The 17,375-nt window shown below is 52.5% G+C and overlaps 2 protein-coding genes across 3 annotated transcripts in view; one reads left to right on the top strand and one right to left on the bottom strand.

Moving 5' to 3' along the window:
* The window catches only part of NALF2 (NALCN channel auxiliary factor 2), a 28,081-nt gene extending 18,610 nt beyond the window's left edge, over positions 1-9,471 (top strand). For both annotated transcript variants that reach the window (XM_064426572.1, XM_064426571.1), the window contains exon 3: positions 401-9,471. In XM_064426572.1, coding sequence (XP_064282642.1) covers positions 401-813 — 413 coding nt within the window. In that variant the 3' untranslated portion in view covers positions 814-9,471. The remainder of the gene's footprint in view (positions 1-400) is intronic.
* Positions 5,978-6,691, bottom strand: LOC135304176 (SAP30-binding protein-like). Its single transcript, XM_064426381.1, is given in 3 exon segments — positions 5,978-6,227; positions 6,229-6,661; positions 6,664-6,691. Coding segments are annotated over 3 exon segments (684 nt in total). The 3' UTR covers positions 5,978-6,004.
* Positions 9,472-17,375: the final 7,904 nt, after the last annotated feature.

The following is a 17,375-nucleotide window of genomic DNA, read 5'->3' as shown; positions in this document are numbered from 1 at the left end:
GGTGGAGTGGGAGGAGGGGCAGTGTGGAAACATTGCCTGATGCCAAAATGTGGCCACCCCAAGGGTACGGGGGTAAGGGGTTAATAGGGGCACAGCAACATCTTAGCCCAGGAGGTGAAAGTCCTGCTTCTGGCTAAAAGCTAAAGCATGGAGGGAGCTGCAGGTGGTGGGTTAAAGCAGGGTGGGGATATTGAACCACTGTGAGCAGGATTTGGGGAGCCCTGAGCTTGCCTTGCTGTGGAGGCTCACAGACATTTTGGGGCCAGTCCCAGGGGGTGTCTGGATGTCCTGTTTTTGAAGTGTGCCCATCCCACAACTGGTGGGCACCAGAGCTCGCTTCCTCTGCAGCCACATCCTCACTGTCCTGCTGACCCCTCCTCCTGCTTCCTCCTCCCTGCAGGCCTGCTGGAGAACCAGCTGCCCGACGAGGAGGCCAAGTGCTGCGAGGTGCAATGGGACTCCTGCGAGCACCCCCCGGACAGCAACGAGGACACATCCCCCAAATCCACGGCGTCAGAGTCGCTCCATTTCCACCGCCACGACCCCCACCTCCATCACCAGAGGCAGAACCACTACCACCTCTACCACCACCACCACCACCACCAGTACCACCAGTACCACCAGCCTCGCTCCCCGTCCTTGCTGCCGGTCTCTGCGGGGTCTCGCCTCGGCAGCAGCAGGATCAGACTGTGCGTGCTGGTCCTGATGCTCCTCCACACCATGGTGTCCTTCTCGAGCGTGCACGGCGGCGCCGGGGGGCTCGGCCTGGAGACCCCGCCCGCCCTGGAGGAGAGCGTGGCACGGGACGAGTGACACAGAGGGCAGAGCCGACCTCCAAGGAGAACGCCAGATCTTTTCCCAGAAGGGGGGCACATGCTATTCCTCCAATGGGAGGCACGGGATTGGGGGTGGCACACACGCACCCCCGCACATCCCCCAAGAGCTGCTCGCGCGGGGCATCCCCGTGGTGAAGAGTCTCTAACGCGCACAGGGCTGCGGGACCCGGCGCCAGAAGGGTTCGGGCAGGGCCAGCACTGCCGGGCCCCGCAGGCGCCGGGAGGGCAGGAACGGCACGGGGCCGGGGGCACCGAGGGGAGGGGTCCCTGGGAATCGAAGGGTGTCCCCATGGGACTGCCGGGTGTCCCCGGCCGCTGCCGCGAGTGCCTTGAGTGCCCGCGCCCCCCGCGCCGCGCCGTGCCGAGGTTTGACGGTCAGCCCAGCCCTCGTTCCTTTTCTCCTGGGTCTGGATCCCGAGGGAGCAGGCGGAGGGGCAGCACCTCCCGGCACAGCCTGGCCCACTCCTGTTCCCGGGAAAAGCCACTGGGGCTCGGGGCAGAGCCGCCCTGGTGGGGCGCAGTGTCCTCAGCACGGCGCTGCCTCGCGATGGCGTTTGGGGACAGGAGTGGGACGCTGTGACACTGCACTGTGGTACCACTCGGGGTTGGTCTCACTGCATCCCAGCCTGCTCCTCCAGCCTGGCCTTTCCTGCTCCTCTGTGCGAGGAGGAGGAGAGGGAGGAGGCTCGGAGCAGGAGGGATGTCCCCAGCATTCCCACATCCCACTTTGCAAAGTGTCCTGATGATTTGGTGTAACCTTTTTTGTTGTCCTCCCTGGCTGATGGGGCTGGTCTCAGTGAGGAGTTGGGGAGATGTGACTCCAGCAGCACACAGGCTATGAGGGACAGGGATCCCACGTGGCAACAGTTGGATGCAGGGAATCCCAAAGGCATCCTTCCATGCTTCCCAGCTACAAATCATTGACTGGATGGCAGGAGGACTGGGCAAACGGGCTGGAGAAATCTGGCTTGGAGGGAGAGTCTCCCACACAAAGAGGCACTAATAAAGCCCAGCTAGGGAGGAGCATTTTTGTGAATAGTTTCAATCCATGGATGCCCCCAGATCCGGAAATTTCTGGGAGCCCAGCTGGACTTGGCTGGGCAAGGTGCTGGCTGGTGTGGCCTCATTTGGCTCACTTGGGGTGGTTTTTTAACCTGAGCTCAGCATATCCAGGGATTCAGCCCCAAACAAACATCAGATCCTTAGGATCTGATCCCCAGGTCATTTCCAAGACACTCCCAATTCTCCACCCACCCACCAGAACTGCTCCCAGCATGGATACTGCGAGGTGGTGCCTCCAGGCCAGGCACCAGGGGCTGTAATTTGTCCTGGGTGTGGGCAGGGAAGGAAGAGAGGGTGTTTTAGCACAAGGTCACGAGTTGGGTGTAAGCCCATTCCCTGCTCCCAGAGGGGCTGGGATGGTCCCTCTGTTTCCAGGCTGGCTCTTGACAGGAACCTACAGCAGAGCCCAGCGTGGGTCACTGCAGGAGACAGGGATGGAGCACAAGAAACGTCCTGCATCCCAAATTGATCTCGGATCCCTGTGAGGGTTCAAGAAGTCCCAGAGTTGAGGATCTGTAGGAGTTTTGTGGTTTCTGGTCTGTTGAGGTGAAGCAAGGCCAAGCAGAGCCCCGTGAGCAGAGCCCCATGAGCAAAGCTACTTCCTGCCCGGCTGGAAGAAGGAAGTACCAGGCATCTCGTGGGAAGCACAGGTTTCCTGACATTTCCAGCCCATTTCCAGACCAAAGAGGCTCTGAGAAGCAGCTGAATGTTTGATTCCTGCTTTGACTTGAATCTCAGAGCTTTGGGGTGATGTTTACACACCACCAGTTGCCTGTTCCCAAAGTCCTGCAGAGACGAGGCCTGTGATCCCATTGTCCCATGGTTTGTGGGGTGGGAGAGGTGGTGCTCATGGAAGATGGAGAGTGTTTCCAGAGCAGATTCCCTTGCTACTGCCACCCCAAAAGTAGGATGTCTCTCATTTGACTGTTCCTCATCCATCTAATTTCTAGTTTACACCAGTCAGAACAGTTGGACATGGAGCAGTTCTGCAAACCGGGATCCAATCCCTTGGATTTCTGTGAGCAGTGGGTTGTGGAGCTGCTCTGACAAGGAGCAAAGGCTCCCGGGGAGGCCAGGGGAGGAGCACAGCCCCATCCCTGCCTCCAGACAGCCGGATCCCAAAGGAAATTAGATTTCTCCTGTACTGCCAAGAGTTAAGCTAATTCCAGGCGCCTCTCTCGGAGATAGACTGTGTCCAATCTCGGAGCGACTCATCGGGAGAGAGAAGAATGGCCCAGTGTGGTGCGTCAGCAAGTGGCCCTGAGTCACTGGCCCTGTTCATTGTGTCATGTGTGACACTGAGCAGTGTGGCCTGGCTCAGTCCCTGCACCACGTCCGGATCTGGCACCACCCTGAGGGACGCGCGTCCTTCTCCCTGCCCTGAAGCCCTTGTGTCCTGCTGGTGATGGAGAGCCAGGCCAGGCTTGGGGGTGGTGATGTGGGGCTCCCAGAGAAGTTGTGGAAATGTCCAAGGCTAGGTTACACAGGGCTTGGAGCAACCTGGTCCCGTAGGAGGTGTCCCTGCCCATGGCAGAGGGTGGAAGAGAATGGGCTTTAAGATCCCTCCAACCTAAACCATTCCATGATTCCATTATTTCCACAGAGCTGCAGGAGTGAGATCCAACAACCCAAGTCATCTTCAGGGGGTGCTGGCAGGGATTTGCTGGGATAACCTGGGAGCTGTGAGAAACAGTTTCACCTTCAATAACACCTGCTGGAGGTTTCCCTCGGGAGGTGTTGCATCCCAGTGAATCAGGAAGTGGAGCCAATTCAGAGCTGGGCTGGTTTGGGTGGCTGCTGGGGAGGTTTGAGCCCCATCCACCAGGAGTGAGGAGGCCACCAGGACAGGAGATCCATGCGTTTTCCAGGCCACGGATCCTGAGGGGTGTTCCCAAGAGGATGAGATGCCAGAGAGAGCACATGGGATGTGGATCCACTCTGGGAGCATGGGATGGGCTTTACCTGCTGCAAGGAAAGTGCTGGGTCTTCCCAGAGCGAGGCTGCAGAAGATCTTTTCTTTAGTGAGTCTGGGCTGCTGTCAATAAGTTCTGTGGTTTTAGGGCACCATATGCTGCATTCAACACTTTGCCAATCTGCTTAAACGGATCCAGACAAGGCTGTTCCCAGAGCAGGAGCAGCTGGAAGTGGTGTATGGAGCAGTCCATCATCAGGAGCCCATCAGATAAAATTCCTGCCTTTGGTCTGACATTACAACCTCCTAATCCTCCATCCCCGAGTACTCTGGCTTTGCTCTCTGAAAGAACAGCCCGGGAAGCAGACAGTGACATTGTCTCACTTAACACCACTGGCATTATTTTTATTACAAAGTGGAGGGAATGTGCCTGGAAAAGGAGCGGGTGTGCTTGGATAAAGAAGGAATGTGCCTGGATAAGCTGGGGAAGGGCTTCCTTACCCTGTGTGTCCAGGGATGCTTCACCCCAAGCCCTGTGTCCACTCGAGCAGGGGCCTTGTGCAATCCCAAATGCTCTCCACATTCCCAAAGCCACCTTGGAATAAGTGAGCTCTAAATGATTTATCCTACCAGGAACTTAAACCCAAGGGGCCTTGTCCTCTTCATCCAATGTTCTTATCTCTTGTTCCTAAAGAAGATGCCCCATGTTGGGATTAATATGTAAAACTCAACTTTTCCTTCAGTAGACAAACTTCTCTTTGCTCAGAGAAAATTCCCAGTGGGAAGCAGTGATTCCTCCCTGGTGAGGGGGTTTCTCATCCCCAGGGAAGTGAGGGATGGTGATGTCTCCACAAGCTCCAGGTGTGGGCAGAGAGAAGGAGCAAAAGGAGTCGGGTCCAGCGTTATTCCCGGGTTTTGCACTTTCATGTAGCTGCCAGTTGTACAAATTAATTAAAAATAACTGAAGAAAAATCCCAAAGAAAGGCCCCGCTTCCTCTGGGGAACATTAATCATTAGCTGAGTCTTTTTCTTATGAAAATACAGATCCATGGTAGCCCCAGGCAGAAGATTCCCAGGGAGAGCCCTCACCATTCGTGCTCGGAGTTAGGGAAATCGCTTTGAAAGCATCTGACAACTAAAGCAGAACATGTTGAGTAACTTGGCAACACTGGGAAAACATCTGGAACTGGTTTATCTTCAACACATTTTGCTTTGCTTCAAGAGGAGATGTCAGGGCAGTTCATTCACTGCCACTCAGGGCCGCGGGCGGGGCCGGGAGACGCTCGGCTGCCGCCTGGAGGAAGGGAATAAAGGGAAAATCCCAGATATCTGCTGCTCCTGGGCAGGATCCTGTGAGGCCAGGCCTTGGAGTGTCCCTGTGCTGAGCTCTGCATGTGCCTCCTGGTCTCTGGTGGCACTGAGTGTGATGGTTTGGGATGGTTGTTGAGGTTGCCTGGAAACGCTGTGGCTACCCTGTCCCTGGGGGTGTCCAAGGCCAGGTTGGATGGAGCTTGGAGCAACCTGGGATAGTGGAGTGTCCCTCCATGGCAGGGGGAGGAACTGCATGATCTTGAAGATCCCTTCCAACCCAAACCACTCTGGGATTCCATGACTTCCACAGAGCCAAAGGGAGTGAGGTCCCATAGCCCAGGTTACCCTCAGCTTGTGATTCATCCTGTTCCCATTCCTGCTGCTGTCTGGGAAAGGAATGCCTGTGGGGCTTGGTGGAGACAATGTCAGGACAGAAACATTCCTGGATTCTGCCAGAAAGTGATGGGGCAGTGTACTAGTTTGAAAGCAAACCAGCAGGAGATTCCAAGTCAGAACTACAATTTAACAGGAAAATTAAAATAAAGGCAGTAGTGCAGAAGCACTGGCTTAGACTGAGAGAGTCAGAACACGACCTGCCAGCCTGTTGGTCAGGGTGGGGAGCAGTCCCATTAAATGGGAGCTGTTGGAGGGATGGATGTGGTTCTGTCAAAGCAGTGATCCTGTAGAAAGGTCTGGTCCTTCTCTGGAGGTGCCGTGGTGGTTGTGGAGCTCTTGTCCTCTGGGAATCCAGTGGCAGTGCTCCTGTGGTGTTCCAGGCCTCAGACTATATCCAGGTAGGAATGTTTGGTTCCTCCCCTCAGTGTGCAGGAGCTCACAATGAGATGATTTTGAGTCATTCTTTGAGACCCTTCCTCAACACGTGTCACTTGCTCCTCCTCCCCTTCTTCTGGGCATCTCCCACAGTGGTGCTGGATGTTGTGGTGGTTGTGGAACCAGCGCTTCTTGTTGTACCCTTTTTAGTGCCAGTCACAAATTCAACCTTTGTACGTTCTTTCTTGGCCTTCTTCACTTTGTCCATCTCAGTCTTCTGGGCTTTAGCTAGTGCCTCATAATGTGAATCCTCGGACCAGCTATGAGGATCAAACGTTCTTTGGGTAATTTGTACCAATTTCATCAATGGAACAAAACTGGATCAGCTTTTCATGGATGCTGGGGTTGCGAAATTCCTTTTTGTTCTGGATGCTGTAGTTCATATCCATGCCCTCTTTTATTTTCCTCTCATACAGCTTTTTAGTTTTATCCTGCAATTGGTTAGAACATCTGCCAGGAGGCTCAGGAGGGATTTTGATCCCATCTGGAGACGTGTTCCACACTCTCTCTGAAAAAGAAGCAACCGGTTCCTGAGGATCTCTTTCCTCCACTTCTTGGAATTCCTTTAGGTCACCAGCCTTAGGTTTTTCAGTCTGTAAATCATCATCTTCTGAGTGCCTGCTGTTCCCGTCATCCTCCTCTCTGTACCCTTCCTCATCCTCCTCCAGGTGGGTAGAGTCACCTTCTCCATGCCCGGCTGACACCAGGCTCCTCTCTCCCCCGTGCCATCCCGTGCCATCTCCCCCGTGCCATCCTTGCCGTCCCTCTCCGGCTGCAGGTCCTCACCACAAACCTCCAGCAAGGAGAGAGCACTCTAATTCACCACCACATCTTCCAGGGCTGCCCACTCTGGGCACCAGAAATGTTCCAGCTTGAAAGCAAACCAGCAGGAGATTCCAAGTCAGAACTACAATTTAATAGGAAAATTAAAGGCAGTAGTGCAGAAGCACTGGCTTAGACTGACAGAGTCAGAGCACGACCTGCCAGCCTGGTGGTCAGGGTGGGGAGCAGTCCCATTAAATGGGAGCTGTTGGAGTGATGGATGTGGTTCTGTCAAAGCAGTGATCCTGTAGAAAGGTCTGGTCCTTCTCTGGAAGTGCCGTGGTGGTTGTGGAGCTCTTGTCCTCTGGGAATCCAGTGGCAGTGCTCCTGTGGTGTTCCAGGCCTCAGACTATATCCAGGTAGGAATGTTTGGTTCCTCCCCCTGGGTGGAGCCTCTCACAAAGGGATGATGAGATCTATGAGCCATTCTGTGGGACCCTGCTGGCCCATCAGTGGGGATGGCTCCTCACAGAGTGGCTGGTGCTTCCCTGGGGGAGTTATCAGGGCTGAGCCATGGGAAGATAAAGAACACTGCCCCACCTGTCTTTGGTTACATCTTACATCATAACCCAAGACAGGCAGGGAATTCTGTGAATCAGCTTTTCCTGCTTCCCTGGGGCTTCCCGTCTCTGGGGGTTAAATTTCTCTTAAACTAGGCTGGACAAGTTGGGAAGGGCCATGTCAGGTGTTCATGCTGGATGTTAAGGATCTCCTTCAGCCCAGAAGTTTAGCTCATGGGCATCCCAGCTGGAGGTGCCACCATCCCACAAGCCCAAAATCACCCCTTCTCCCACAGAAGGAGCCTGCTTGGAGCTCCCGTATCACAACAGCCCTGGGGCTGCACAGCTCCCACCATGAGCCCATTTTATTCCAGGAATGGAAGGATTTTTGCAGCTTTTTTGGGTGTTCTTGGTCCAGGTGGCTCTTTGAGTGACCTCCCAGCCCTGCATGTCTCTATGAGGAAGGAGGAAGGGAGCAAAGGCAAGACTCTGGTGGGGAATGAACCATTTTTAATTGAAGATCATAAAAAAATAAGGAATAATAAATTTTAAAAGTTGTTGGGGTTTTATCAAAGCTCTCAGCCCCTCTCAAAGGCCTGGGCAGGAGATGGCTGAGTTCTGAGCCCAGTCCCTCCACCCTTTCCTGCTCCACATCTCCAGGACCTGTGTTCCAGGCAGGCCAGGAGCAATTTCCAGCCTTTTTAGCACTTCAGGATCCTTTTTGAGCCCAGAAGGTCGACAACTCCGCTTGTTGTAAACTGAAACTCAACAAAAAAACCCCAAGAATTAGGTTTGGCTTATGAAATTTGGGGTTGGTTTTACCATTTTTAAATGTATTTGGGAACTGGACATGCCTAAGTTGCAAAACAAAAAGACAAAAAGAGCCAGACAGTGATTTTTTTTAATTTTGAAACTTGTCACAACAAGCCAGATTGATCATTATGACCAATTTTTTTTTTTTTGCAAATTGAGAAATGCATCCAGAACAGTCCTTTCCCACAAAACCTTTCATTTTCCAAATAGAAAACGAGGCAAAAAAAAAAAAAAAATCAATCACACTTTTTCTGCTCACAGAGTTGGAACTGGCGGCAGCGGATTGGGAGAGAATAGCAATTTGTAAGGAATTCCAACCAGCTCTCCTTAAAATAGCATCCAGCCAGTTTCTCCAGGGCAGGAGGCTGGGTGGCTCCGTGGTGGGAACAGGCTGGAGCGAATCCTGGCTGAGCAGGCCGGGATAACACCTTGGGAATGCAGGGACACCTTCCCCGTGGGAATCAGAGCTGGTTTTGCCTGGGAGGAATTCCTGGGGATCCCCAGCCATGCCTCTCATGGAGGTTTGGTTTGGTTTTCTGTTCCAACCCAAACCGAATCCAGCTCCTTCGAGCCTCAGGATGCCTTCAAAAAGGGAGATGGGAGGCACTGGGGTGGAAATTGGGATCAAATTCCGTGTGCTGGTCCTTGAGGGAGCCGTGTTCAGGAGGGATGTGGGGAGGGAGAGCAGGAGGAGACCCCAGCCCCTCGTGCCCTTCTCCCTCTGGAGCGTGTCCGAGCTGGGGCTCCCTGCCTTGTGCTGCTGTCCCAGGGCCTTGGGGGCACCTTGGGGACCTCGGGGGCCCCGGCCCCGCCGTGCCCAGGCTGCCGGCCCCGAACCCTTCTGGAGTGCTCGTGCCATGCGGGTGGTGACAGAGCTCGGCCCGACCCCAGCGAGGTCCCTTAACAGTGCGTGGTGGTGAGACACAAACCAACATTGCTGAGGTCAAAGTATCCTTTCTAATCCCCCGGCCCGGTTTCTCTTTCTTTCCAGCTTTTCCTCCTCCGCCTCCTGGACCCTCCCTCTGTTCCCACCCCCCTTCTGTTTCTCTTTCTCCCTTCTGTCATAAGAAAGTGACTGTGTCCTCGAGGGGACAGTTTTCTTATGCCATTTTATACACTGTGCTTCATGTTTAGAACTTTTTTGCACTAGTTCCTATTACATTTATTTTCCAAACTGGTTTGACAAAAAACAAACAAAAAAAACCCAACAAAAACACAATCCCATGCTATAATTCAGTTGTATTAAAATATTATCCTACTACTCTCTGTGTTCAATAGTCTCTGTACCTGTAATGCTTTCAGTTCTGTTGTATTTTGGGGCTGAGGTTTTCTCTGCTCCTTGTTTAACCCAGTAAAGAAATAAAATGTTAAGAATTGATGATAACTCCTCCTCCCAGTCTCTGCTGTGTCACTGGGGCCACCAGGGTCCCACGGGGACGGGCTCCCCCCAGAACCTGCTCTAAACCCCAGCCACTGTCCCATGGGGGTTGTTTTCCTGCCAAATCCAATCCCAACTGGAGGCCAGAGAGGCGGGATGGAGGGACAATAACCCTGCCTTAACTGAATTTGATTTCGTAACCTTTCTTTATATTCTTTTGTTTCTTGCTTTCACATTTCTTGCCACGGGGCTCACCTCAGAACAATAGGGGCGAAGGCTGTCACCAAGAGATTCATCAGACAATAATGACTCAACCAGGGTATCCAAATTTTGCCCAGCTGAAGTCCACACCCACACATAATCTGGAATTAATTCCTCTGGACAACAGAGCTCGGCATGGAACAGAGCGAGGACACCGCGCTCCAAATTGAGCGCTGCGTGCCAGGCTGGGGAAGGCCACGGGACAAAGCTCTGGAGTCACACTGTGGCCATCCCCATCCCGAGCTGGAAACCCTCTGCTGGGAAAGAAAACCAGGAAAAGGGGAAGAAATTGGATGGGGATGGAAATAAATGTTTTTAAAAAAACAGATTGGTGCTGGAGGCAAATGGGGGAGGCACCAGCTGTGCTGGAGAACCAAGGCAGAGCATTGGGGGGCAGGAGGGGGAATTCAGGGGGCTCACAGGTGGGTCACAGTGAGAGGGGCTGGGGGTGATCATGAGGGGTCTGCACTTCCCCAGTGCGGGCAGCAGGAAGGGGGGTTCTGTCTCCCTGCCCTGCTCAGGTGAGGCCACACTCTGGAACCCCAAACTCAGAGCCTCAAACTCTGGAACCCCAAAATTAGAAGGACCTGGAGCAAGTCCAGAGGAGCTCACAGAGCTGCTCCAAAGGCTGGAGTCCTTCTGGAGCCAGGCTGGGAGAGCAGGAGGTGCTCACCTGGACAGGAGAAGGCTCCAGGGAGAGCTCAGGACCCCTTCCAGGGCCTAAAGGGGCTCCAGGAGAGCTGGAGAGGGACTTGGGACAAGGGATGGAGGGACAGGACACAGGGAATGGCTTCCTCTGCCAGAGAGCAGGGTTAGATGGGATATTGGGAAGGAATTCCTGGCTGTGAGGTTGGTGAGGCCCTGGCACAGTTGCCCAGGGAGGATGGAAGAGGTGTGTGTCCCCCCAGGCAGGAAAGCACCCACTGGAGCCTGTCCCCAGGAAGCTCAGGTGCCTCAGGTTGTCCTGCTGCAGGCAACAGCAGCCCAGGTGATTCCCAATTCCAGAGTGGCTCCTCCTGGGTGTGCCCTAAACTGCCCCAATTTCAGAGCTCTGGGCCCCAGCTGGACTTTAGGAACTGCATAAAAGGGTCCTGCAAGGGCCTGGGCTGGTGGACAGAGTTGGGATTCAGCACCAGCCTTTTCAGGAGGGTGTTTGGGATCTTTTCCTTTGGGAATGCTGCTTGCAAGACGTGTCCTGGTAATCCTGCCGCTATCTCTCATTCTCCTGGGTGCTTGGGGAGCAGTGATGCCCCTCCTGAGCTCCCAGGGAAGGGTTTTGGTGGCCACGTGGTGCCCAAACTGCTGCAGCAGCTGCAAATCCACCCAGGAACGTGCTGATTCCCAAGGATTTGATTAGGGGGGATTTGAGTTAAGTGGATGTGAATTTTCATGGCTATAGGGGCTGTGCACATCAAAGCTGGGAGGCAGCGTGGGGCCAGGGAGAAGTTTCTCAGCTGTAAATTTGCCTCGTGACTCCATAAAAATTATGATGGGCAGCATGGAAAGAATTCTGCTGGAAAGAGCCTGGAAAATGCTGCACCCCCGAGAAAACAACACAGAGGGCTGCAGACCCAAATCAAAGTCCAGGCCTGGGAATGTTTTGAGGTGTGAGATGGGACACTCCAGATGCTGAAGTCCTGGGTGGGGTCTGGGTTTTGAACCTCAGCCCTTCTTGGATGTGGATTAGGAATTCTTCTTTTATGTCTTTATTTATAGTTTAATAGATGGCACACCAGCTCCTGCCTTCTGGGTTATCAAAAAAGGAAAAGAACCATTTTCAAATGAGAATTTCTGAGCAATTTCAGGCCTCCTGCAGCTTCTCCATCCTCCCTGAGCAGAGGAGAGCTCAGGCTTCATGGAAATCCAGAAACAGGGTTCTAAAAATGTGCTTGAGATCCTTGTTTTTCACACCAACACTTGACCATGGGAGATTAAGAATTCTGAAGAGGGGATTCCTCCTCTCGGGAATGCAGTTTCAGGGTGTTTTCCACCTACCAGGAGACTCCAGGATGATTTCAGGCCTTTCCAAGCCTGAACATTCTGGATACATTCCAACTGGAGCTCCTGATGTTGGTGAGTTCTGCATTTATTTTTCTGGCATCAATCAGGTTTTTTGGGTGTGTTTATGGCTTTTGTGACTTGACAATGTGATGCCACCTCAGCCAACTGATGAAAATCCTGGAGTGAGGAGTTGACGTTATTAATGATTGTCATTTTCCACATTTTTTGCCTGAAGGACTCCTTTGTTCTCTTCTTTTTGTCTCTGTGTTAAGTAACAGCTTACAATTAATTTTTCATTCCAGCCCCCTTTGCCCTGGCAGAGCCTGGAGGGGCTGTGGAAGGTGGGTTTGTGTGGATTTCCATGGATGCTGTGAGCCAGATGGGTTTTACTGGGTAATTTTTCTCCTTTGTTCTGCTTTTCCTGGTTTCTCCTTTGGATCATGGCCTTGGATCTGTTTTGGTACCTGAGGAAGATCAAGGTTCCACTGTTGTGTTTTCCCAACTGAAAAAATCTGTTGTTTTTGTTAATTCAACTTTAATTGCAGTGAATTGATGGGCAAGAGCTGGGGAGGGTTGGGTTTATTGGGTTTGCTGCCTCCACTTCCCCCTGGTTTCTTGTTCACCCTTCACACTCACAGTGTCACCTTTCCAAGGGCTCACAGCCAGCTCTGATCTCTGCTCTCTGTGACCTGGAACAGCACCCAAAGAATGGCTGGAGCTGTGTCAGGGCAGGTTCAGGTTGGATTTTAGGGAAAGGTTCTTCCCCCAGAGGGTGTTGGACACTGGAAGGGCTCCCCAGGGAATGGGCACTCACCAGATCTGAGTTTGGACTCTCCCAGGCACAGGGTGGGATTGTTGGGGTGTCTGTGCAGGATCAGGGCTTGGACTGGATGATCCTGTGGGTCCCTTCCAGCTCAGGAAATCCTGGGAGTCTGTGACTCTTCTTCCTCCAGTCTCAGCATTTTTCCTCCCTTCTCTCCCTCAGCTGTGTTGCTTGATCTTTTCTCCAAAACTCATTGAGTTTGGGGTGTTTTTAATAGAATTATTTGGGTTGGGATCTTTGGGTCATTTCTACCCCACTCTAGTTCCTTGCAGAATGGTTTCTGTCCCCCCAGATCCCTTCCCTGGGCTCAGAGCCCAGCCCAGGTGAACAACCAGCCCCAGGTGAGCCCAGCACAGGCTTGGAGCAAAGCCTCACTGCCAGGAGATCCCCTGACATGTTTGTACTCATAAACTTGTCAACATTTGGCTTTTTTTGTCCCTCTTGGGGGAAATTGCTGCTGTTCCTCACCCCATGTCAGCTCCCAGGCCGCGTTGGGAACGGTGCTAAAACCCCTGCTGTGGGCCAGGCTCCGGTGGGAGCTGTCACTACCTCGGGGTCAGGGAGCCAACGGGAACCTCTGTTCCATAAACTGTGAGCTTTTCATAAAAGCCTTTCTAATTTGTACCAAAGAGACTCCAGCACACCCTTGGGACTGGTAAAAATAATAATAGTTTGAGTGGTGGAAGACTGTGAATTTGAAACAGAAGGTTGTGAGATCCACGAGAATTACCCGAAACGTCAACGTTGGACATCAATTAATGTAATTTAGATATACAATGAGATAGCAAAGATTCCCACAAAGGACTGTCAGCTCTTACCTCTTCAGATCTCGGTGAGATAAAGCAGATGTTTCCATCCCATTGATCCAGAGGAATCGGCCCTTCCATCCCAGAGCGCGCTGCTCCAATCGCCCAGGAATTATTCCTCACCAAAATTACAGGGTTTGCTATTTTTCAATCATTTTTTTATTCATTCTGAGATGAAATGCACATGTTCCTATCAGCAGGTTTAGCTTAGGAATGCTGCGTTCCCAAAGCCAGGAGTCTCCTCATGGAGGAGAGGTGAAGGCAAATGGCACTCGGAGCTGGAGCTGTTCCCTCTGGAAAGGTCCCCCTGTAACACCCAATTTAATCTTTACTATTCCATCCCCAACAAATGGCTCCTGCCCCTTCCCAAATCCCCTCAGCCAGGCTCACATGGAGTGCTTTATCCTGCCTTGATCTCACACGGGCTCCGCAGAGGAAATTGCTGCTTTAGGGCTGTGTTCTGGAGGATATTCTGTCTGAGCCTTGTGATCTTTCTCCTCACTTAAATCCACAAGTGTTGGCATGCTGGGGAGAACAAACACGTGGGGTTTTCCTTCCCTGGTTATTGCTGTCATCTCACATTAACAATCCCAAGGCTGGAAATCGCTGAAATCCTGGGTCACCTGGAAACTAAGCCCCGGATGTGGGGTCCTGTAGCTGGATCAGGGCCTGGGCATGCAGTTTCCAATCACTGTGAGCAGAAAAAGACACTTCCATATGTTCTCCTTATGACTGTTCCTGCTTTGATATGAATTCCTTGGATTTACCCTTTTTAAAGCCAGGGCTTCAGTTCTTAATGCTGGACTCGCCCTGCCTTACCCAAAATGCTTGAAAGTTTGAGTTTAGGCCAGAACTGAGCTTTGGAAAAGGGGCTGGAGTGGCAGGAAAAGGGGGAATGGCTTCAACCTGATAGAGGGAAGAGTTAGGTATAATTTTGGGAAGAAATTCTCCCCTGGCACAGGGTGCCCAGAGAAGCTGTGGCTGCCTCTGGATCCCTGGAAGTGTCCAAGGCCAGGCTGGACAGGGCTTGGAGCAGCCTGGGCTGGTGGAAGCTGTCCCTGTCCATGGCAGGGGCTGGGATGGGATCAGTTTTAAGGTCCCTTCCCACCCAAACCATCCTGCGATTCTATACTGGGGCTGGAACTGTGGTCCTGCTCCATCTGCAAGGGATTTTAGGCACTTTACATTTGTCTGTCTTTAATACAGAAATTGCATCTTTAGGCTCAAATCATTATCCATGCAATTTACATCTCTAAAGACAGAGAAGCAAAAGCCAAAGAGGCTGAAATGGGGACATGGGCCACAAACCTGTGGCAGGGGATTTCCAGGAGCTCTCCTGTCAGAATTCCCCCTGCCTGGAGAAGACACCAGCGGTGGCACTGAGGTTGCAGTTTCCTTTGCCCACAACACGGTGCTAATCCCACATGCTTCTGGCAGTGGGAAGCCATTCCCTGTGTCCTGTCACTCCATCCCTTGTCCAAAGTCCCTTTCCAGCCCTCCTGGAGCCCCTTTAGGCACTGGAAGGGGCTCTCAGGCTGTGGCAAAGCTGCTGCAGACCCTTGTGCTGTGAGAGCAGCCATGCTTTGGGTGGGGAGGGCTCTGTTTGAGGGGTTTCCCACCTGGACAGGGTGTGGCTCTGTGGGGTGGAACCCTTTTCCCAAGGAGCCCCAAATCCAGAGCTGTGCTCCTGGGCAAACAGGAAAAGCAATGAAACCATGAAGTTGGAAAAGACCTGAGAGATCACTGACTCCAACCCAGGGCCCAGCAAGGCCACGGCACCAGGCAGGCTGGAGAAATCCTTGCCAAGGGGCAGGGAGAGCAGCCCCTGGCTGTAATCCCTGGCCAGGCTCGGCACTAAGGGTGCAGCTCCCTCCTTTCCCTTCTCCTCCTTTTCCCTGCCTTTTGGTGAGCGACGCGAGGGGCAGAGCGGGCTCTGGGCTCTCTGGCAGAGCATCTTTCATGTGGCACGTCTGCTCCTCGAGGCACAGATCGTATCCTCTTTCCCTGGCACCAGCACAGCCCCAAAGTGGCACCCCCAGCACAATGCCTTGGCCGGCTGCGGCGCTGACCCGGGATGTGGGAGCCGAGGGGTCGGCGTGAGGGGGCCAGGAGGCACCGGGGAGGTTGAATAACGTGGTGTGGAATATCATTGTTCCAGCCAGGATGAGTAAGAGCACAGCTGAGCCTGGTCACCGACGGCACTGCCACGATTCCGGGGGAGGCAGGGGCTCGGAGACGGCTGCACAGTTGAAAATCAAGACAATGAGTCTATAAAAGTTTAAGAACTGAATAGATCCTGAACATTTGGTTCTCATTATCACCAAATAACATATAAATAAACATACAACAGAACCAAGAGCAGCATCTTCCTCACCCCCTCTGCAAGAAGTTGTGTTTAGGCTGAGCTCGGCCCCCTCGGCCAAACCTCCTCCTGTGTGCTCCAGGATGGAGTCGTGGGGCTGCCAGGCCTCATCTTCCTTCAAAACACAGCAAAGCCTGGTCCAGGCAGGAAAGTGAGGTGTCAGTGTGCTGCTGCTCCTTAAAAGTCAGCAGCGCAGGGAGAAATGTGAAAATAAACCCAGCAAGAGTCAATACAGCTTTTTTTGTTGCTGTTTTTTGTTGTAAAAAGCCCATCCCACCCTGTGCCACCTTCCTCTATCCCAGGCTGCTCCAAGCTCCATCCATCCTCGCCTTGGGCACCCCCAGGGATGGGGCAGCCACAGCTTCTGTGAGCGACTTAGTGTTCATTGTGAGAATTCATGGGGGAAGATGAGAGGGAGAGATGAATGATCAGAGACACTGTGCTGTCCTGAGAGGGAAAATCTTGGAAGAATCCCTGGCAGACCTAGGAAAAAAAAAGTCATGAATGTGATTCCTTAGTACATCTTGCTCTTCTAAGATGAGTGTATTGCTCAATCCCTGCCCCTGTGGAAGCAGTTGGACACAATTACCTTTCCTGCATGGACAGAGCTCACAGTTACTGAAAAAACAGTCTTAAGAAAAGCAGATTTTATGGAACATCTTAGATCTCACTGAGGAAGAGGAATTGAAACTGCAGTGCTGGATGGAGGCTCCATAAAATCAGGATTCTCCTTCCTAGGGGCTTGTAAACGCCCGTGGATGTGCTGTTGGAGTGCCAGGATTTCAGGTTTTAGGAGACTTTATTGTACTCATGTTGTTGAGAACATCACTGAGAGAGCAAGGGATGGCTTTCCTCAAAAGAAAGTCAGGAATTCCAAAGCTTTTAGGTCACACATGTTAAACTGACTCTGCAGCCGCTGCAGGAATTGCAGCTGCTGCCAAAATGTAAATGGGAAATGGACTCAAAGCTGCTTTACATCACTCGAAGATTCCCTGATCTGTGGAATTCACATGCAGAGGGGCACCCAGACCTGCCACCTGTGCTGTGCAGGGCTGTACCCATTCCAAAGGGAAGGGAGATCTCCTAAGCTGCAGCAGCTTCCTCCCACCTGCGGTTAAATCCTGCTGGGATGGGAAGGCAGTGCTGGAAAAAACCCAGCAAATTTGGGAATCAAGAGAAAAAATCATTCCAGAAACGTCCCCTGTGTGCTCTCCTCCCCTGCAGCCTCTGCCCACCCTCCCCAGGACCCTCAACCTCTTTATTTTCCCACACAGAGCATCAGGGATCCTGTCCCTTCTGCACCTTCCCCACCCTCTGGCTCCTGCTTCTCCTGGACCAGGACCCTTGGAGCGCAGGCAGGAGACAAAAAACAGCTCAAACCTTTGAGGGTCTTCATCCATGTAATGAAGTTTTTCAGGGATGGCAGAGGAAGAGGAGGGAATGCTCAGAACAAGAGGAATTAAAGCAGAATCTCAGAGAAACTGGAACCACAGACTGTGGGGCTCGACTGGTCTGGGTTTGAGGATCCCACTTATTAATTATGTTTTATTTCCATCACAGGGGATTCCTTTTTGATTAGTGGGATGCTGGTCAGCTCTAGGAGGCAGAAATCCCTCACTGTGAGGATTTGGTCCAAATCCCTGATGAGATCAAGGCA

Source organism: Passer domesticus, chromosome 7, assembly GCF_036417665.1.
Source record: "Passer domesticus isolate bPasDom1 chromosome 7, bPasDom1.hap1, whole genome shotgun sequence".
Lineage (NCBI taxonomy): Eukaryota > Metazoa > Chordata > Aves > Passeriformes > Passeridae > Passer > Passer domesticus.
Note: the sequence above shows the minus strand (reverse complement) of the source record. Positions and strands in the feature narration are given on the sequence as shown.